Genomic DNA, 23359 nt, shown 5'->3' with positions numbered 1-23359 from the left:
GCTGGTTGTCCTTGATTCTCTTTACGGTTGACAGAGAAAAGTAGGCACCTGCATAGGATGATTCATTTCCTGGTAAAATAAGCATCCAAGACGGGTGAGAATTGCCCCCGTAATTCTTTATTTTTCTCCCAGTAATTCTAAAAGAGATCAGACAACTAACTTAGACTTGAATGACTGTTTTTGAAGTGACAAATGTGAGGTGAGATGGATTCCCATGTACAGTTCTCAAATACTGTCTTGAAGGTATGGTATAATTCATTGTTACTAAAAGACCCTACTTAAAAAACTAGCACAAGATAAATGCAGCATTTTGCCCCCATGGACTATGGCAACATGAGACCATCAATTAACATCTGACTTTAGGGTGTAACAAATATCCAGGTTTTCCTAAACATAATCCATGCAAAATGACCCATCAGGACGAAAGGTTAGGAAGTTATAGATACCTACCACCCAGACAATGCTTTGGGTTATATAGTTTAAATAAAATGCAGCCCATCATATAAACTGTGCTGATAAAATTCATCTGGGTGTAAGCAGTCTTTCCAAGAAAATATCTCACAAAAATATCACTGTGAATATATCACTGTTTCTTACTGCTTAATCTGGAAAGCAAGAAACAAGGTTCTTTTCACGGATATCCAAGCTCAAAAAGACTCTCTCTCCACTGAGAAACTACCTGGTCCCTTTACTGACTAGGATTCATTGTGGAGGGCTGAATGAGAAAAGGGAAGAAGCAGGAAGATAGGTTAATAACTAAAGTATCTCTCTGATTATGTTTGAAGGAAATATATCCAAGATTCAATTAGAAGAATTAATTTAAAACAAAATTCTCTCTTGAATTTCAAGCACAGTATGACATTGGTAAGTTTTAATGACTTTTTTTGCAAGGTTTGAATATCCTTACAGTTCTCATTACCTTACAAATAGAGAAACTCTTAAACATGGAAAACCCTCAGAAATGACAGGATCTTTCACTAGCAGAGCAGCAAGCAAACCTTTCCAGGGAGCAGCAACGAAAAGGGCTGGAGGAGCCCGGGCTGTATGAGAATGTGACATGTCTTCCTCGCCTGCCCTACAGTCACATACAGCCGATGTTTCAATTTAAGTGCAAAGTGGGTGTGTTTGCGAAGTACTTTGAAGGACTTGCATTTACATTCAGTTAGCACTGCCTAGGGTCAGGTAATGCAGCAAAATATTTTTTTCTGTGCAGAACCTGAGCACATGCTGCTCCAGCACTGAAAAGAAAAAGTAGACCCCAAATCACCGGTGTAGGTGTTTGAGGTGGCCACTGATGGCACACATTGAAAGCGGCAGACTTGGATCCAAACAGACTAATTTACCTTAACCTTTTCCCCTCATTCTAGCTGATCACTTTTTCTTAATTAAGCAGCCAGAAGCTACACATGTCAAAACTAAGCATTTCTAAGTCTTGTTATGACTGAACTTTAAAAGTATTACTGATCCAAGAAGGAAACCCCTTTCTAACACTTCAGAATTTGACTTTAGGAAAAGTCAGATTTGCTTTGTAAAAATTAAACCGGCCTGTTTGACACTACAGGCTCCTTATGTTTGGCATTGGAGACCAGTGTATAATGGAAGTTGACAAGAGGCATATATAAAAAGGTGTGTCCCAACATCCTCTCTTTTAAATAGGGACTTGTATTCTTATTTTTTACATCCATGGCTTAGTAGAAAATCATCAAAGAGTTCATTGTTTTTGTGGGAAATAAACTCTTTTAGTGGCTGAGATTTTTTTTCTCAAAAGTCCCCTTTGATTTCTTAATGGTCTTTTAATGTTCATCATTCTTTGTTTTGAGAAGTAACTGTTATGCATCCATATGTACATTTTTATTTTAAGAGTAGCTCAGAGGTCCCGATGACCATGATGGAGCATAGTGAAGAGATTTCAGGGCATTTCAAGGACAGCCATGTTAGCTGGGACTGTAAAAACCTTTGGCTAGAACAGTATTCATGATGGTCAAAAGACTATACCAATAACTGAGTACTCTTTTCATACAGGATTAGATTTAATTGTGGCCTTTCCTTATGATAAGGTCTCTTTTTCCTCTTCTGAAATGGTTTCAGGGTTAACATTCACCTTCCCTGTGCAAAGCAGAAGATCTAGCGTCAGCCTGGGAGTCTGCACCGTGTTTCTCTCGGTGCTGTGGTTCCTCAGAGAAGCCCTGTCTGCCTGCAGCAACATGCCCCTGGGAGCTCTGCCTCCAGGGCAGCTCCACACTCCCTACAGAGTAATTATCCTCCTTCTGAATAAACCTCCTTACAAAACAGAAAATCCAATTGACTCCTGCCATGTGTCATAAGGGACAACCGTTTCCTTTAATTGATGGTGCTTTCATGTAAATTTATCATCCAGTTAACTTTGTGATCTCAGCCCAAATAATGTTATTTTGACTAAGTGCTTAGTGGTTATATTGATTTGTAAAAACCCCTCAGGTGACTCTATCTTGTAAATGGACCAACAGCAGTGATTTATTAAAAGGCTGCCTTTTGAAAGGTGTTCTGAATGTCACCTACGGCCACTGATATTTCATCAAATATATCACGTCTCTCCTTCTGCCTTTTGTCTGTGAATCTCTATAGATAACCTGAAGTTATATCTAAATTGAATTATTTTAGTCATTTTATTTCTAATACGAACTGTGTTGGCACTGAAATATGGGCAGAGTAACTGACTTATTTCTATGGCTGTAGCAACAGGAACCTTAAGCAAGTTTAGTTAAATGCAGTGTAGATTAAGAGGGATATTCCGCTTCCAGGTATATCAATTAAATAAAAAAAAAAATCCCGTTACTTATGAATTATCAGGAAACTTTCCTTGGATTTCTATTGTATGTGTCCAAACCGCCAAATTGCCAGTTCTCCAGTGCTGGGATTGTCTTCCTGGTTACTCTGCAGTATTGCCATAATACCTGATACTCTGGTTCTGACCAGTGCTTCCCAGCTGGGATCACAAAGCACATAAGAGAAATTAATGCGGTTTACAGAACAGGTCACTTGTAGCCATCTCCGTGCCAAATTCAGCACTGATAGGCCATCTTGTATATGTGAGGGTCACCTGTCAGTTAAGGTATGGAATGTAAGTCGTGCTAGGAGAAGATAACTGGAGCTGGCATAAATGGGCACTGTAGTCTTTACATAAAGGCAATGATCCTTACAAAAACAAATGGATGTGTTACACTTTTTCCTGCCTGATTGACAAATTAATGCATGTTATGCTGCATTGCTACCTGCTCCTTTCTCCTAAACAATTTATACCTGGTTTTCATCATCATTTAGTCTAGCCCACTATGAAGCAGCACAGAACCATTTTGTTTTCTCTCCATTTCTTTAACAATGTCCTTCCTTAAAGGAAAATCCAGTGGAGCCGATTGCACATGTTTATGTTGAAGAGGGGCAAGTACCTGAACAGTTAATACTTTGATACAAATGGAAGCCTGAAATACCCATATAGTTTAAAATTAGATTTTTTTTTTTAACATTTTTATCATTTTTCATTGATAAAGCTAACAGATGGAGACAGACTGCATCTTATAAGCTTCAAAAAATATTTTTCCCGCTTTATTAAAAAAGGCAAAAAATAAATTCTGCTTTCTATATTAAGATAGCTTTTGAATACAACTGGAAGGAAATTTTTTGTTTCTTTTTCATAATTCCTTCTGTGTTTAGTTTAAGCATCTTGTGCCATCTACTTTCTTTTTCTTTGTATTTCAGAGCAGCTATAGATTTTACAAATTGATTAACAGCATGGCAGAAGGCTGTTGCTTTTACTTTGCTTGAGTCTCATTGCTCAGCAGCAGGATTGGTGAGAGAAATATAGAGTGCCCAGCATATGCACACTAAAACTACTCAGAACTAACTAAAGAAATCAGAAGTCTTTGGTCATCTTCTGTGAGCCACGGAAACAACAGAAGATTATCCAGGATTGATGTTTTGTATGTCAAAACGTGAAGCGTGTCTCTGCTTCTGCTGAAGCCCACAGTTTGAATCAGTCTAAAGCCGTACTGCAACAGCTCTGCCCTCTGGGTGCTCTGCTTTTGCACGCCCCTGTCCTCACGCTGTGTTTCATCCCCGGCCGTTGTGCTGGCTCTGACACCCAGCTTATCCTGCTGTGACTGAAGACAAGGGTCCTCCATCCCAGTCTTCTTTTTCCCAGCTCAGCTTTCAGCACCAGTGCCCTGGATGGAGTTACTCATGCACTGTCCTTGGCCAGTGCTCAGTACCCCAGGGCTGCATTGCCCAGCATCAGCCCTCCCTGTGGGGATGGCAAAACCCACCATAGCTCTGGAGTTTGTAGAATGATGGACCAAAAAATGGGGAAGACATGAAGCAGCGCTGAGGAGGTTTTATGTGCTTACTTTGAACTAATAACCTAGTGGCCAATAAAATTTGTAAAGCAGCGAATGGTGCAAAGCTGACAGGAGCTCCTGTCCATCAGCATAAGAAGGGGATGATAAATGAAAAGGAAGTTCATTTTCTGTTAGGAAAAGGAAATGTTTTTTCCCATATATAATACATGGTATGTACGAAAGCTAAGGCCAAGAATTGGACATGATAGAAAAAGACATTACTGCTGATAACAGGAACATTCACAGATGTAATAATTAATGGAAAAAAATTTTGAAAGTGACATAAAATTTCATGCTTCAGACCTTAAACCAATACTTATTTATTAGAGACCTAAGGCCAAGAGTGAACAATAAACTGTGGATTACAGGGTTACTCTTCTCCTTTAACAAGCCCCTAATCTATTATGTAGTCATCTCTTAAGTCAGCAAGACATACCAAGATTATCTAAGACAAGTCTTGGTCACATTATTCATCTAAGTTATCCCATTTACTTCACTAGAACCACTTGAGTGATTAAAGCAAATAGAATTTGGTGACAAGATTTGCCTTGCAAATTCATGCCTCCATCCTCTTACCTAATTTTGTTACAGTCTCCAATTAGTCCCAGATTTCTGTGGCTCTGAAACTGTTGTTCCAGATATGAACTCATTAACTGTGTAGAGATGGATTTTTTTATTCCCTGCTCAGTATTTATCTCTGTGACTGTAGCTTAGAAACTAATCGGATTTCTTCCTGCCATATTTCACTGTAAATATGTAGCCAGTTTCTCACAAACTTTCACTCTTTCTCCTGGTTTCTTCTCCTTGTTGAACATTTGTGGGTTTTTTTAATTCCCGTTTAGCGCTCATGATCCAATACTTGCCAGCATACTGCAGTAACTGTAATCCTCGATGGCTTTAAGACATGCCACTCCACCGAAACAACCAGAAATTTTCAGAATAAAATATTCAATCCTAGGGGAAAGAAAAGAAAAAATAAAGCAAGTGACTGTTTTGGTTTTGCCACAAGGAGAATTTTTCTTTTTTAGAAATGTAAATGAAGATTAAGTTAGCTATGAAGGGTTGCAACAGAAGTTCAACATTTATATTCATTAGACAGAGGAGTGATCTGCTGCCCGAATAGTAGAGATATACTTGCTTGTGATGTTTCATTATCACATTTACCATATGTTTCATTATTCACTGCTATTCTTTTGCATGAAGACAAACAGTAAAAACCAGTAAATCAGTTATAAGTGATAACCTGTCTTATGTTAGAGGTAGAAATAGCTACCTGTTCCGGATTTCACTCACCCTATTTCACCCCATTGTCTCTATTTCTAATGTTTCCCAGCACTTTGATCACTTGCATCTACATTTGCAGGGGGAAGGCAGGGAAGCAGTATTATGGCAATTCTCTTAGCGGAAACATTCCTTAGAGCCACTGCTTGAACTCATAAGGCACTGTCTTAATTTCCAAGCTTTGCAGCCTCTCCCTTCTTTCATGAACTTTCTGTATTCCCTGAAGCATCTGAAAAATATTGGGGTTTTCTGTCTTCTTAACTGCTGGTTACAAAAGTGACAGGAGATAAGATTGGTGATAGGACAACAAAACGGCACGTCAAAAAAAGCATACAGTCTCAGAATCTGAAGAGCATGTTTTCACATGTTTTGCTCTGTTAGAGCAATTTAGCTCAGAGCAAGACTCTCTTTAAATCTCTACCAGAATTGAGAGGAATCAGTAGTAATTCAAAACATGCTTCAAATGAAGGCTTTCACCTCCTAGCTCTACCTCGTTTTCTTTTATTTATGATCACCCTTTTATTTATGATTCTCAAGAATCAAAATTTAAGAGTAGTCTTCTCTAGGCTCACTTTTCCCATAGGCTAGCCTCATGATACAGGCTCAGAAGTCCCAGGTATTAGCAAATTCCTAAACTGGTCTCTTCTCTCCAGAGAGCTGCAGCATAGCCTCACATCAAAAAGCACGACGGGAGAGGTGCTCCTTCTGACTTCATTGCTCGTCAGCCCACATTTTTGTAATGGGAAGATGAATTCTTGTAGAATCCCTTTTGGACTCAAGTAACCCCAATTCCAAGGTTTCCTGAGTCACTGTTCCAATGTCCAATGCACTTAACAACACCAGAAAAAGGCAAACCTTTTCCTTAAGTCATTCATAATCCTGGTCTCTGCATGTATACATTATGCTATTTCAGCATTATGGATATGGGGAAACATAATAATTTTCTTTATCTTCCTGCAATTATACAAGAAATGAATTGGACTTGATTTTCCTGTACAGGAATACGGAAAGCTATCTCACGACACATTTTTGTATCAGTTGCTAATTTTATGAATCGTGATTATATGTGCTTTGGGGAAAAAACACTTCCATAACAGAAATGCTCTTATTAGTACCAAAAAAGTATAGTGGGCTTAGACAATTAGAAAATTCAGCTGTGTGATATTAATGACTAAATATCTATATCTATGAAATCTCTAAAATTTTGCAAGGAAGCATTACTGGCACAATTCTGCATCTGTAGAGCTTTCTTGGATGTTTTACTGAGCCTTTTGCTGCAAGACAGAATCTGTGTTAAACCAGCCTCAGACCTGCTCTGCTCATCAGACTAAAAGTCTTAGTTCTGCTCATATCCAGTTCTCGCAGTATTTCAGACCCATTTCTATATCTATATTTCCATATTCTCTGCATTTAAGTATATCCCCCTTCAACATATGTTCTAAGGATTTAAGGCTTACTGCAAGATAATAGATAAAAAATCACTGCTTCTGGTATTATTTGTAGTTTTTGCTTGTTGTCCAAGTATCTAGTAGCTCTGTATATATTGTAACATTTTTTTGCATGCCTGGAATTTCCTTTTATTAACCATATTGTGGATATTTTTAAAACATATGCTTCTTGTGTAAGTAGCCAGTCTTGCCTAATTCCAGCCAGTACACCTGGAAATATTTTTAAAGGTTAAAGTGTGGCATACTGTAAGGTAGAAGTTTCTGAATAATATTTTTTCCAGTATATTGATGCTACTTTCTTAATACACTGTATCAATACAGAGCCCATAGTTCAAATGATAACGAGGAAAAAAAAAATCTTCCTTTATTTCTCTTATCAGCTTTACCCCATGCGGAAACAACCCCAGAAGCCCCAGTGTGTACCTTCCCAGCACAAGTCTTAACACACACAAATCCTCACTAAGTCTCTTTCATCTTCACCATAATCTGGGACTCCAATTTCCACCCCTTGCTTCCGGGTTGAAATAAAATGTTGCTGTGGATGCCCATCTGACTCTGAGAGACGCTTTCAAATAACAGTGAGGTTCACAAAGAGCGCTACGTTGCACCGTCTTCATTTTTAACTAGCATAATATTAATGTTAAGGTGATGTCTGTTGTGAAGTTTCCAGCAGATTAATCTTGATTTCTCTTTTTCTTTTTTTTTTTTTATTCTTTCCATAGCTGTAACTTACACAAGTTACAAAAAAACACCGCCACCGGTACCCCCTCGTACCACTTCCAAGCCACTGATATCAGTCACGGCACAGAGCAGCACAGAATCCACCCAGGACGCGTACCACGACAGCCGGACTCAGAGGATTTCCCCGTGGCCGCAGGACGGGCGAGGGATGTACAACTCCACTGACAGTTTGGACAGTAACAAGGCCATGAATCTCGCCTTGGAAACTGCAGCTGCGCAGCGCCACGCGTCCGAGAGCCAGAGCACCTCCATACGAACCAGTGACAAGGCCATTTTAGTGACAAAAGCAGAGGAGTTTCTTAAGAGTCGACGTTCCTCTATAGGGATCCAGGTAGCCTATCATTAACATCTGTTCTGTGATGAATTGCTTGCCTTCTTTCTGTAAATAGCATAGAATGAGTCACTCAGCCTCACTGGCTCTAATAATCTAACAAACAACCCCTGGCTGCTTAGCGTTAATTGTAATTCACATCATGGCAATGTGGCTGTGCAGAAAAGTCTTCGGCTAATATGCTGTACCTGGAAGAAAATGAATGAATAAATCTCTAGGGAGGTTACCTGTCATTAACACTTGATATGAAAATTATACTGCAGAGCTACAGGTGAACAGCATGTTCATCTCCTTCCCTCCATGAATTCACAGTCCTTTTTATAGAATTACACCAGCTTTAAAATACTTGACTGTATTTTTCCATTATCTTTCTCTTTTGACCTTGGAAAATGTGTAATGCTGCTGGATCTTCAAGTTATTCTACCTAAAAAGAGCGCCCCCCGCCCTTACTTTTAGTTGTGCTGGGGAGAAGGTACCAAGGAAGAGAAAGAAATGTGCTGGTATAGATAGAGCATAATTATAGATGGCGAGTAATGAAATAACATTAATAAGCACAGGCTTTGAGCATTCCTCCATTTGTTCACCAAAAAATTGAATATTTATTTCACCTGACAAAATAACTGTCAGGCTGTGGGAACCTCAGTTATGTTGTGTTGTTTCAGGTGAATGAAATAAGACAATTCCGGATGCAAATTCTGAATGCTATTCCTTCTACTAAAGGGAAAGTACTATAGATAGCAATGGTCATTTGTTTAAATCTCTAGGAAATACCAGGTAGTAATAAAAATCAGAAAGTTGAACTTGCAAAGAATGCAAAGTCCTTTGAGACACAGGAGTAGAGGAAAATTTAGGCTTCTGATCTGCTGTTACTTAGACACATATATCATTTTAAGTATGTGAATATTCCCTTTTACTTCACTAGGTACACTTCTGTGCTTAAAAATCTCTACTTTTGCCAGATCAACTACAGAGAAAATGCCATGTATTTTGGCATAGTTACAGGTATTGTGGAGACAGCAACATAGATCTTGAGAAGGTAATAGTCCATGTAACAAAGCCCAGTGAGTGACTGTTCATCTACTAAGAAGTATATTATTTTCTTTAAAAAGTAATAATTCCATTTCTGTTAATTTCAAAATACAATCAGAGAAAAGTATTTGAGTTAAGCATGTCACAGCTACTGATTGAACTTCACTGTTTAACTCAGTGTGGTATGATTTTGCTGTGCCACAATGTATTAGACTAATGGGAAGGCATAGGCTTTGCCAGCAAGCTGCTTGTCTGTTTCTTGACATGAAAGTATTTGCTTCTGCTTCTTTAGATGCAGAACAATGTAGAATGCAATTTAACAGCAATGATAAAATATTCAGATGGCTACTTTTCAAATGTTTTAGAAAGTAATCGGTGTATTCTAAATTGTTCAGAGAAGAGGCTTAGCAGATAACAGTGAAAAGCTCAAAGGAGCAGCAAGTAATTTTTAGTACCTTTTAGCCCCTAACCTGAAACTTACTCTTCAGAAAGGAATATTACCTAGTTTTGTTCTTATCTCTTCTTTACAGCAGCTGTGCGCAGTGGTATTTAACAATGTCGGTGTCTTGCTTCAGTCGGTCCTGGTATTTCAGCAATTAATTCTGAAACTTTGATTACATCACTTGATCCTGTTTCTTATTGCAGGTGATGACCAGTACTTTTCACTGGGCTCTGACCCTTCTTGGTATGTGGTGTGTTTAATAATGTATGTGCTTATAATCCGCAAAAACATCTGTGCAATGATTTCCACGGAGGCAGCAGATCTTCCTGTAGCAACTTATCATCTGACGCTTGGCCCATAATACTGGTCCTCAGGTGCACACGCTGAAAAAGGCAAATATTGTTTGCAACCGCAGGTCTTAGAAGGATGAGCTGTTTGTTATCTTTTGAGAAGTACAAACTGCTTGGTTGTACCATTTGGCATTAGATAAGGTTAAAATTGCAAAACTACCCCCAACACACAGCATCCTGAGAGCACATTTTAGTTGTTTGGGTTTTTTTCTGCAGTAAGTTTCAAACTTCACATTAGTGTGAAAAATATCTTTCTGTAGCATTTCTAAGCAGAAAATGCATTTTGTTGTATTTCTGTTGCCAGGTTTGTAAGGAATAAAAACACAGAGTAGAATACTCTTATTGCAAACTACATAAATAGTAATTTATGCCCCCAAAATATGGTTGAAGTATTTAATTTCTTTTAGACTTCTGCATCAAAGCACCTTAGAAAAGGATGTTTTTATTTGCATATTTCCTTGATTGACTAAATGATTTGTTTTCTCATTAGCATGCCATGCCAGGGTAATGCATTGAATTTGCATTTATTTGCATTAATTAATTTGCTAGCAGGTTGGTTAATTTGTGCATTTTTTAATGTTTAATTCCTTTAACACATTGGTGTGAGAATGCTTGCCAACGGAGCTTCATACAGGGGCAGAGAGGCACAAAGATAAAGAATGACCAGTGATGCCTCTGCATGTGGAACTGCGATGGACCCAGCCTAGGGCTCCCACGTCTTTCATATACATGATTTATGTAGTGTACATGTACTGAATAGAAGTCCTTTTAAAAAGTCCTGGCATACTAGACGCATGCCATAGGATTGGTACTCACATGCACAGGGAGCCCAAGCTCCTAGGGAAGCACTGGACTTATGAAGATCAGTAGCACCCAGTCTGCAAGGGGAGAGAACGACACAGATATGGTAACCCATCTCACAGTATGTTAGCCCTATCCCAGGTGGGAATTTTGAACAAAAAAAGCTTCAGAGACAAAGCTTTTCCAGAAAACAGCTGTTGCCTTTTGGGTTTTTTTCCACTGCCATATTTAAATCAAGAGGAATATTGTCAGACATGTCAGTAGGCACTGGAAAATGTTGATTCCTAAATTCAAACAAATTGCAAAATACTGATTCTGGGATTAAGAATTTAGTCAGCGTTCTTAAGAATATATATATAGAACAAAGAATAAAACTCTAGTAATACTAGTAGCTATAGTCTTCATATCTGTCTTCTATCATGACAGCATAAGACTAATCAAAATATTTGAATTAAAATGGAGGATAGAGATTGTCTAGGGTAAAATACCACTAAGTCAAGAACAAGGTTATTGCTAGCATATTTTCAGGGATTTTCCTTGCTCTTTGGCACACCCTTGTATATACGTTAATGATTAACATTCAAAAACTGCTCTGGTTATAAACCAGAGCATATTTCATATTAAAAGCATTTGGATTGTAAAATATTTGAGAAAACATGTCAAGAAATTACTCCTTATTTATTTCAAGTATTTCAAGTATTTCAAAACATGCAGTCCTTTGTTTCTTCTCTATTTAAAAGACATCGAAGCTTCTCAAAATGAACAGAAACCCCAGAAGTAGATGAGATGGAAACAAATGTTGTAAGTGTGGAGGCTGATTCATGATGATATTTTTGGAGACGAGCGCTAATTGTAACGTAGAGAATGGACTCTGTCACCTTCATTTATCGTCAGGAGATCATGCTTCAAAATACCTAGTTTTTTTTTTAATCTCTAGAATCTTAATTAAACAAATCGTTCTTATAAATCAAAAGCTGTATTCAGGAGGACTAGTGCAATAACTCACCTGCCTGATTTTTTGTGTCAAAAGGAGATCTTCTGCATAATATTTTATATATAAATTTAATGAAATTATTAACATTGTACAGTAAAAACTTTGTTCAAGAAACACTGCAGTCTCAAACTGGAATTTCCCTTTAAGGCAAAGCATTTTGTACCCACATGGCATACTTACTTGGATGAACATCTACGTTTTCTTTGTACTGTTTAGGTTATACCATCCTTGTCAGTGCTCTACTTCAGTGTACACATAGCAATCAAAAGAAATATTCGCATTGATTACACTGGTCTTTGGATCATAAATGATCCAAAGTTTTAGAGGTAAGCGTTGTTCATTCTGCTCCTAAAATCACTGTCAGACTGTGCTTTTGTGACAGAAGTGTGTGAAGTCCTTGGCCTGCAGAAGTCAGTGAAAGTTTTGATAACACCTCTGTGGTACAGAGACTATAACCTGGCCTTTAGAGTTAACATTGACCTATACAGAGAGAGAGAGAGAGTTAAGTCAAAATTCACAGGCTTAGCCAGTTAGCAGAGTTCCCATCCAGTGGTTGCATTTTGGCTTCCTCACTTGCCAAAAAGCTTAGCAGTTGGAACTGTAGTTAAAACAAAGCTATAGTTATTTTAAAGCCATTTAATTTTTTACTCTTTTCACAAATTACTGTTGCTCGTTTTCTTAACTGCCATCTACCATAATGAAACATTCGACGTGGGGAAGACCCAGATTGCTGCCCTGCAGAATATTTGTTGGTTCAGAACAATTTGCCACTTAGCATTAAATGCACCAAAAAAGTTATGAGCAACCACTGCTGTGCGCATTATTTTGTTGTTACTATTTCATATTAGCTTGACATGAATCCCGTTTCTAAACTCTGGCATGCATTTTTAGGAAAAAGTGCTTTCTTAAAAGACCAGCGGAAGTTTTCAACCCATTGTAGGATATTCTTGTGGTAATTAGCACTTACTGTGAGTACTCCAGATGTTCTGCTGGGAAGCAGTGGAGTAGCAGAATGGAGCCCTGTGGTGAGGCACAAAAAATCACTCAAGCATGAAAGTGTAGGTTTATTTTGGTGGGTTTCTGAAAACTATTTTGAAAGAGTATATGTTTTTTGGCTGATACAAGTATTCCATCAGTTAAGGAAAGCAGTAGCAGTTAGTACTGTAGTTTTATTTGAAGAATATTTCCTACTTTGAAGTCACTGCGCACAAATGCAATCTCCCTGTACCTAAGAATCGTTATCATCTGCATTCACAATTACATGTACTTGATCTAGTGTCAAATGTAGTGCTTTCTTCCCTTTTTTACTCTTGTTATCACTAAGAAGCCTATGCAAGAGAGGAAAGGTGAATTATTTCCCTTCCTGTGCATCATCAGAGAGATTGTTTATTAAATTCTAATTATAGAACAAATCAGTTACAGCAGTGAAAACCCATTGAGGGCAGTGAAGTTGCATGGGGAGAGATAATGTGGCCCAAAGGACTCTTATTACTGATGCTTATGAGAGAGAAGCGAAAGACACCAGGTTAAAATCTGTTTTCCTACACACTGAATATATTAACTTCAAGCCTCCCTTAGAGACAGGATGTATAGAAGCTTAGACTGGAATTTTTAGGACATTACAATGTCATGTTGCAGTGCTCATGTTTAAGAGCAGAATAATACTTCAATACAGAAATAAAAGTTGCTTTTAAGTAGTTACAAAAGCTTAGTAAATACTTTGAAGGAATAATTTAGTCAGTTCATGCATCCTTTTCTAGAATGAGTGCCTATAAACAAGCCAAGATTGATTATAACAAGCCAGTTATTTGCAATAGTGATTTGCATTTACTCAGACAATTTTGTGTTAGTATAATTTACTTGTGGATCATTTATTACTGAGTCAGTACCAGTATCTGATACTTAGTTTTCAAATTTTGAGCTGGATTGGTCAACAGTGACTGATCACAGAGGATTCATAGTATTGTCTGCTCCTTGTATTGGCAGCAAAAAACGTGGAGGGGAGTGTTACGCCTTTGTGAAAGGTAAGACAAATAAGATAGAAATAATCTCAAAATGCTCCATGACGTTTACGATTAATATTAGAAGACTTATGGGCATACTATGAGCCCATAAAACAACATTTTTCATGGCATAAAGTGCCAAATTTTTAAAGAAGATTTGGTTCTTTGTTTGCAAGGAGAGAGGAAGATGACCTGCTATATTAGATCTACTCGTTTCTTCTGCTTTTGGTCAGTGTCTGGCTATTTTTTTGTTTCCTCTTCTGTATGAGACTCCCTCATAACCAGACAGACATATAATTTGTCACATTATTTTGCTTTACTGAGATTGTGGGCCAATTTGCAAATATTAAGGCTTTTAGAACCCATGCAAGTATTAAAGCTATAATGAATCATGGAGAATAACAACAGATTTATTAAGACTTATTTGAGTTTCAGGAGCAACACAATCAAACCAAATGTATTACTTTTTCTCCTCTGCTCATTTGAATCTAGCCTGGCCAATCTGATTAAATCTAAAGAGTTTCCTGCTGTCTTCTTGCAGGAGTCTTTATAATATCTGTCATTCAGAAATGCAATTTATTTGTTCATTTTTTTCCTTTGTGAGTGCAAATTATTTTCTTATTTCCCACTTTTACTTGTGTTGGCATTTGCCTCCATTTTCCAGATCTATTTTTTTTTGTTGGTTGTTACAATATTTGCAATCCTAAATTGCACGCACACACAAAAAAATTTGGCGTTCTCCTGCTTTTACAAGGCACAGTGAGGAAATGAAAGCATTAAAATATGAGGGAAATCATCAGGTCATTTAGTCAGTGTCAGCCTTGGCAATTTGGAGGGAAGGATAATTTGGCAAGAGTTTATATTTAGAGGTAACTAATGTCATTTTTATTTTCATACCTGGGCCATCATTTTCCTGATAATTTTGTTTTGAATAAAATTTTAGAGCAGATTACTTCATTTACGCCTATAAATTCTAGGTGTCAGTTGCATATTGGGCAAATTATTAAGGATATACTTCTAGGTGAAATACCAATAAGAAAGCACTTGAAAACAGGTAGATGAAAAAGACTTTCTCAATATGTTGCATCAATGGAAAGATACCAGCCCATCCAAAATATAAAAGGGAAATCCACCTCCACACATCAGAAGCAGAATTCAAAAGAAGACATGCTATCTGTTACTAAACCAAACAATGTAGTTGGCAAAATCAGATATGCTTTTGATATGCAATATGGAAGAAAAGTGTGTGTTGCCAGTCTGTCCGCTTTGTTCCAGCAACATCAATTGGCCAAACTGATGTTCTCTGTAGGGACCTTTCCTTGTTTATATCTTTAGACCATCACGTTTCCAACAGCACTATGTCTGAGCTGCTGAGACATCCTCGAGGAAGGCAAAAGTCTCTTCTCTGTCCATTGACCATTGCTCACCTCCAGAGTGTTACTAGCTGTATGTTAGCCCCGCAAGGAACTGAAAGCAAAGACTGATGTGGGGAGATGTCAGGTTGGCTTGTTTTGTCAGGCTTCGGCTCAGGTCTGGTCTAGCACACAATGTCCTGTCCCTCCATACTGAGCCATGTGAGTGAGCAGGAGGCCCTGATGAATCCTGTGTTCCCATCTGCTCAGCTTCTTCAGCCTGGACACCCACAAACTTCTTTTCCCTTGTCAAACCTTCAGGCTTGTAATGCTGCGGAGCCTGTGCCTGCATCACTGACACCATCATATGGAGTTGCAGTTCATCTGAACAAGTTCAAGGATCTCGATCAACAATCCCACCAGTGGAAGTAATGATGTTGGTCCTTTCCTTCAGACCCAGTCCAGTAGAATCATAGAATAGAGTAGAATTATAGCATGGTTTGGGTTGGAAGGTGCCTTAAAGATCACCTAGTTCCAACCCCCCTGCCATGGGCAGGGACACCTTCCACTAGACCAGGTTGCTCAAAGTCTCATCCAGCCTGGCCTTGAACACTTCCAGGGAGGGGGCATCCACAACTTGTCTGGGCAACCTGTTCCAGTGTCTCACCACCCTCACAGTAAAGAATTTCTTCCTAATATCTAACCTAAATCTACCCTCTTTCAGTTTCAAACCGTGTCCTATCACTACACTGCCTGATATAGAGTCCCTCCCCATCTTTCCTGTAGGCCCCTCATAAGTACTGGAAGTCTACTATAAGGTGTCCCTGGAGCCTTTTCTTCTCTGGGCTAGACAACCCCAACTCTCTCAGCCTGCCCTCACAGGGGAGGTGCTCCAGCCCCCTGATCATATTCGTGGCCCTCCTCTGGACCCTCTCAAGCAGGCCCATGTCTTTCTTATGCTGGGGGCCCCAGAGCTGAACGGTGTCCTCTGACCAGAGCAGAGGGGGAGAAGAATCACCTCCCTCAACCTGCTAGCCACATTTCTTTTGATGCAGCCCAGGATGCGATTGGCTTTCTGGGCTGCCAGCATACATTGCCAGCTCATATTCAGTTTTTCATCCACCAGTACCCCCAAGTCCTTCTCCATAGGGCTGCTCTCAATCCACTCATTGCCCAGCCTGTATCCATGTTTGGGATTGCCCTGATTCAGGTGCAGAACGTTGCACTTGGCCTTGCTGAACTTCATGAGGTTCGCATGGGCCCACCTCTCTAGCCTGTCAAGGTCCCTCTGGATGGCATCCCTTCCCTCTAGAGTATCAACCACACCACTCAGCTTGGTGTCATCTGCAAACTTGCTGAGGGTGCACTCGATCCCACTGTCCATGTCCCTGACAAAGATTTTAAATAATACTGGTCACAATATGGACCCTTATCCACCAGTGCTGTAACCCCATCATAGAAGGCCACCAAATTTGTCAGGCACAATTTCCCCTGGTGAAGCCACGTTGGCTGTCCAACACAGTCCTAGCTGTGGTCCAGAGCAATCCAGGCGTACTGACTTCGTCATGCTATCAGCATCAGCATGTGAGGCTGTGCACCAAGACCCAGTCTCTTCTCCAACCTTTGACTAACTGGTCATGGCACTTTGACTTTTTCTCCTATTGTCCATAATGTCCAGGTTGGCAGTTTTGTCCATTATACTTCAAACTTCTGAGGCAGGAGATATAAAAGGAAAACTCTGTTTCCTGTGTCGCTGCCCTGAGAGGTATTACCCTCATCACTGGGACACTGTGAAGGTAGAACCTGCTAACATAGTTACCTTCCACTGTGTTCACTTTGACACACACTCTGCAGAAGAGTCATCCTCTGCCTTCTGTCACAGCCAGCAGTTTGTTTCCATGACTTAGGAAACAAAGTGCTCAGACCTTCATGCATCCTCTTGGAGAATGCATGAAACTGAATGTTCCCATAACCTGACATCAACACTACCAGATATCTGACTATCTTTGCTAAGCCTGTAAGGCCACGATGAAATCCACTAATATTCCCTGATAATTACCTGTCTCCTGCCCGTTCACTACCAAGACAATAGACTGAAAATGCTCAGGATATCAGATTTCCTATATCACCCTCACCTACTTTAATAACCACTGCATCTTGTGAACATAGGAAGAAATCTTTATTTTGAGATCGTGGTCTTAAGCATCCCTCCAGTGCCACTTTCCAAACTGCCAAGTGCTTTCTGTTCTTTAATAACAGAAATTACAGTCTCCTTTGTCACTCTCCTCCTCCAATAAGTGCTTTATAGTGACTCTACCTGAGATCAAGATAACTTCTCTGGCTTTTTCACAGGTGTTACATGATGCATCAGATATGGCTTGGAAGGCCATGGTCTCTGCAACTTTAACAAAATCTTTCAGTCTTATCTCCAGAAGGAGACAAAATCCCTGGTTGAAGACATGCCCTTTGATGGCATTATTTATTGTAGTTTAAACTCAGCAAGTTCCTAAATTATGTGTTTTAACTCAGACTGACTCTGGTTGCTTTGGGGATGAAGCCCAATACCATAGCTCTTAGCAACAGTTTAGACTTCCTGGGCACTCCAGATGTTGCTGTAGATTTCAGCATCAAAAGGCTTCCTCCAGAAAATGTTTCCCCACCTTGGACATCATCTTCCTGCTAGCACTCATACAGGCACACCCAAGAGCCACAGTCTAAACATTTTGTGTTATCTGCTCTTATTCACTACCTACCATCTCCTCTCCCTTTGAGAATAAGTTGACTTCACTCTTCAAAACATGTCTGCATATTTGACTGAGCTCTCATCACTGTAGTCAAGGCTGCAAGTGTAACTTGCCTCTCTGCTCCCCCCCAACAGGCTAGATGAGTATCTCATTCTTGGCCCAGTTAATTAATTTCTGCTCTAATGAAAACCCAACCTGTATCTAATGAAGATGTTTTACATGCAGCTTTTCTCACATCCCTGAAAGGGCTAGGTGAGTACCTAGTCCCTCACTTAGACTTAAACTTATTATTCAAGACTCTTTTGGACCCTGCTGTGCTATAAATAAGGGTGTCTTTCCTGATAGATATCTCTTGCGCTAAGACCTTAGCTGTTCTAAGCTAACAGCCTTATGGCTGTTCTACTTACAGCAATGTTCTTTCAAGAGAGGGTGACCCTCCAAGTACAGCTTAGGCTTCTCACTCATGTTGCAGCCAAGACCCACCTTAACTAGGAAACCAACTTGCCTGTTTTTTGGTTGGTTGTTGTGGTTTTTTTTTCCCCAAGCTGCCTACCTCTGTGGTTGAGGCTTTTTTTCACTGCCAATGTCAAGAGGTATCTTTCTTTTTATACTGACAACACCAAATCCTGGAGACTGTTACCAAGTATGAGATCTTAGTTCTCTCAGTGCACTGCCCAACCAAGCGAATATAGCCAGCTTCCATGCAATTGCTGAGGTGCAAACAGACGGCAGCACACACTTTCCCCTAGACCTCATGCAGTATAAATGGAATTGCTGGGAAATGTGTCTTTCCCTGGCAGTTGCCACACTGGTATCTGGAGCTTTTGGCAAACCTGTGCCTGATGCCACACTGTACAGTTCAAGCATGCCGTTAACATTTACTAAAAGTTTCCTGCACTAGCTGTTTTCATGAACATCTCCAAGACCCGCGCCCAGGTAAATATGAATGTGCACTGATTACTGGCTGAAATTCCCTTCCATGCAAATGTACATGGAGCTACGGCTTGAAGATGGAAAGAGAAGTTACCAGCAACCGGCTTCTTCAAGAATTATAGTCCGCATGTACCTTTACTTCCCACCCTCCCTCCCCCTTCTCTGTGCATCCTTCCAGAAACCTGGTGGGATTGGGACTGTGCAGCTGAGAGACAGCTGCAAAGGCCATTGAGCTCCTTCCAGAGGTGCCTGTGACTGCTGCAAGGGGAAAAGTTATCTTGTCTTCATCATAGGATATACTCTTTGAATTCACACATGGAGTGTGTATATTGAAAAACTGGTTGCTGATATTATTTTTTTGATTTAACAGTGAAAATATCATTCAGAAGGAAAAGTCAGTTCTACTCTCTTTCTTTTTTCCTGACTCTCCCTTGATTCAGTATAATTTGCATACTGCAGCACTCATTACGTCTATGTCAAAGACTTGGGGGCGGTGGGGTGGTGGGGAGTGTTATATAAAATCCCACAGAAACTTGCAAAAGCAATGTGGTCTCAGTTATGAAGAAAACTCTACTGTGAATATATTTCGGTAAGTGTATTTCAGATGGGAATACTATAAAAAAGTGCATAAATTACTTGCTTGATATAGCATTTTCAGGACCATGTTATTAAAAAAGGTGAGATACGGCATTCTGCTGAATCCCTCATGTCATTTAAATGGTTCTATATTTGTCAAAGCAGTTGTCGATAAAATTTCATTGCAGCATTTCTTTTTATTACTTGCAAGTTTATCGGGCTACTTGAGATTTTATTTTGTTTTGTAAATCAAGGACTATAACGAGACTGGTTTATAATAATATAAAAAGGGGCTATCCTGTGGATTCCTCATTTTAAGAACAGCTCTTCCAGACCAAGCTTACTCCCTGCTTCCACTGAACTGAGTAATTGCATCTGCTTAGGTTTGAAATAGGGAATTACACAGCAGAAGGGAAGTACTTGTGCAAAGCTTTATAAAACACAGCGCCAAAACAATGATACCAGGCTGAATACCTATTTCATTTATTTTACTGTGCTAAGTGTTTCTTAGCAGTAAAAGAGGAAATATATAATTAATTTTGAATGAGTGCAGGTAGAAATAGTGCTGAGTTGTTGGTGCTCACTCTGCAGATGTATCTTTTGTGTTGAATTAGGTGGAAACAGCAACTGATTCAGATACTGAAAGCAGAGGCCTACGGGAATACCACTCTGTTGGAGTACAAGTGGAAGATGAAAAACGGTAATTCAAGCATGTACAAAAATCTGTAGTCTTTCATAACACAGTGCACATTTGTAAACAGAGTTAATAACAAACATCTGGCAAGTGCTGCCCCTAAATAATTCACAAAGCCAAATTTCTTATATGCACGCTGGTCATTTGGTAAAATTTGTAGAGATTCCTTAGCATTTGCTTGATATTTAGTTAACTTTCCAGTTTTTAACTGGAAGGAAGGAAGTGAAAGTTTTAAATTAAAGTAGTGGATTAATACAATTTCATTATTGGCAGAACAAATACGAAGAGCTGTATATTGAATTACTCTTCCTTCGATAGGACCCCTCATGCTGATCCAGGCTTTCCCAATCCACACAGGGGGATATAATGATTAGGATGTAACCCAAGGTACCTTTATCCTAAACCAGAATCAGCTTTTACACTTGTTCAGTCCTGGTTATCCCTGGCAGGCACTGCCTGTTAAGTACTGGACTGGGACCATTATCTCATTTCACGGCAGCTGTCAGACAGTATCTAGCTGCTAATTGCCTTTACCATCCTTGACTAGAAGTAATTTGAAAGAACAGACTGAGATGTGAAAAGATTTCATGAATAATTTTTGCTTCTCTATCTAACTTTTTAACATAAACCTTTTCTAAAATGTCATTATTCGGTGGCATATCACAATAGAAAATCAACATTTAATGGCCATCCTATGAGGCAAGTGAAAAATACCACAATCTTTAACCTGCTGCTACTATTTTCCTTTTATTAAAGGATTCTCAACAGTCCTAACTTAGCAGATTTTCAGATTTTATCTAATTACAATTAATATTTGAAATTTTTTTGTACATGTACTTCTATCAGGAGATAGTACAGACTATCAGGAGAAGTACAGACTTCTATCAGGAGATGTAACCGTGCAGTTCTGCTAGTTATTTCCAGTTCATTTAGTAATGATACATGGTATTTTGTAGTATGAGAATAAATGAATATTTGCTTCCAGAGATAATTTAAATTATTTTCTTTCGTATCTTTGCTCAGATCAATTATGCCACTATGCATTTTGGTTTTCCTCTCTGTTGTTACTCACTGTCTTATTTTAGTGAGATATGCACAAAGAAAAAATATTTAGCGTAAAGTCCAAGTCCAAGTCCAGAATCCATTCACTGAAACATTCTGTGCCTCTGTATAATCACGTATGTATTTATATGTCTTAATCTCTTTTCTTTCTTCCCTCTTCACCAAGACACGGACGATTCAAGCGCTCAAACAGTGTAACAGCAGCTGTCCAGGCTGACCTGGAACTGGAGGGCTTTCCAGGACACATCACCATGGAGGACAAGGGACTTCAGTTTGGCTCGTCGTTCCAGCAGCACTCAGAACCCAGCACGCCCACCCAATACAGCGCAGTGAGAACTGTACGGACACAGGGACTGTTCAGTTACAGAGAAGATTATAGGACCCCGGTTGACACCTCAAACCTTCCACCACCAGAACCCTGGCTAGAGCCAGCCATTGAGACAGTAGAGACTGGTCGAATGTCTCCTTGTCGACGGGACGGATCTTGGTTTATGAAGTTGCTACATACTGAAACTAAGAGAATGGAAGGATGGTGTAAAGAAATGGAAAGAGAAGCAGAAGAAAATGATCTTTCTGAAGAAAGTAAGAACATTTCGGTATCTTTTCTTATAGATGTCTGCTAAAATAAGAAATCTGTTAGGATAAAGTTGTCTGTAGTTTTTCCTTACTCATTTTGTAGTACCAAAGGCACTCTACAGAACCATTAGATATAAGACCCCCTATCCTGCAACTGACTGTGCAAGCTGGCGTATCCCAGAGTAAGGTTTTGTAGAAGTAGTTGAGGAGCCAACTGTAGAGTCAAGCGCAGGATCAAAGTCTGGTATCAGATATGGCTCAAATGGTGCAATAGCTCCATCCACAGCTCCAACTCTGACACATTCTTCCCACTCACTTGTACGGATCCAGTGCTTTGCCAGAGCACACAAGGTGGTCCTACATGAACATTTTTTTGCTGTTTTCCTGAAACCTGAGAATTTGCCTCTTATTAATGAACAGCCATTTTTTAAATGTTTTCATTCCTTTACAGGCACTTCTGCCTATCATAAAGGGTCTGTTGGAAGAACAGAAAGGAGTAGGCAAGAACAACTGTTAAAGCACTTCTGCAGTTACATGGGCGTATGCACTATTAGATAGTTCAGCTGCATTTTCTTATTAGAATTTTGTCAAGAATCATTATTATTCTCTCACGTCCTGTGGACACCTTGCAAGGAGTGATGGGATAAAGTGAAAAATAATGTAGACTATTTTGGAACAAGATCCAAGCCAGCACTAATGATAGTAATATATCAAAGTGGTCCTAGCACTCAGTAGCCAGCTCCCTGTGATTCCCTCTGAGGTCAATTATCCTTGTTCTTCAGGCTCAGTTTTATAAATATTTCAATCCCTGCCAATCTGAATTATTGTCTCAGCTGAGATTTTCTCAGATCACAAATTAGTTCATATTAAGTTTTCTTACCAGCATCTTTTCCTGCACTCTCACAAACCTGACCATTGCCTCGGAATACTCTTTCCTGATTGTCTTCTTTCCCCATCAATGAGTTCTTGCTATGATCTACCCTCAGGTCTTGAGCCAGGCCTGCATGGTGACTAAAAGGCCAATTTTTATTTCTTGCGCTGACCTTTTCAAAATAAAGAATGTCTACGTTTTTACCTCCGTTTTTTATTTTACAGTCATATTTCACCACTATATTGTGCACAAGTCTGCCAAGTAACAACATAGGATTGGGGGTGAGGGACAGCATAAGGCTTCAGCCTCCAGTGCTTTCTGGAGCGTAGGTTTTTGTCCTTATTTTCATCATGGCAGAGCCGAGCTGAGAATTTTCCCTTTGCGTTGATACTATGAAGACTTTAATACCCTCCTAAGGGCTGTTAAAGTACAAATATTTTGCTTTGCTTAGCTCGTGTGGCGATTTTCAAGCCTTCTTTCATAATGGTTGTTTTTTTAATACTTCTTTTTTACCATATACGTCTTATTTTTCAATTCCCCAAATCTTTGCACTGCTGAATACTGACATTTCTCTGCCATCATTAAGTATCCCAGAGCACCTGCTTCCAAAGTTGCCTGTTACTGATGTGGGGACACCAGTGCTTACAATCTGAAGCAGAAGTTCAAAGAGCAAGACTTTAATCTCCTTGGAAAGAGTAAAATTATTAGGGAGCAAGGGGAGAAACACCCAGGCAGCTAGCCCATCTCTTTCCCTAGGAGGC

The 23359-nt window shown here is 39.4% G+C and overlaps 1 protein-coding gene across 1 annotated transcript in view; it reads left to right on the top strand.

Moving 5' to 3' along the window:
• Positions 1-23359, top strand: part of DLGAP2 (discs, large (Drosophila) homolog-associated protein 2) — a 109909-nt gene that overhangs the window by 71934 nt on the left and 14616 nt on the right. Inside the window, exons 6-8 of the mRNA XM_009333207.1 lie at positions 7822-8171; positions 20010-20095; positions 21318-21733. Of these exons, the coding sequence (XP_009331482.1) occupies positions 7822-8171; positions 20010-20095; positions 21318-21733 (852 nt within the window). The remainder of the gene's footprint in view (positions 1-7821; positions 8172-20009; positions 20096-21317; positions 21734-23359) is intronic.

Source organism: Pygoscelis adeliae, unplaced genomic scaffold (assembly GCF_000699105.1).
Source record: "Pygoscelis adeliae isolate BGI_AS28 unplaced genomic scaffold, ASM69910v1 Scaffold57, whole genome shotgun sequence".
NCBI lineage: Eukaryota > Metazoa > Chordata > Aves > Sphenisciformes > Spheniscidae > Pygoscelis > Pygoscelis adeliae.
Note: the sequence above shows the minus strand (reverse complement) of the source record. Positions and strands in the feature narration are given on the sequence as shown.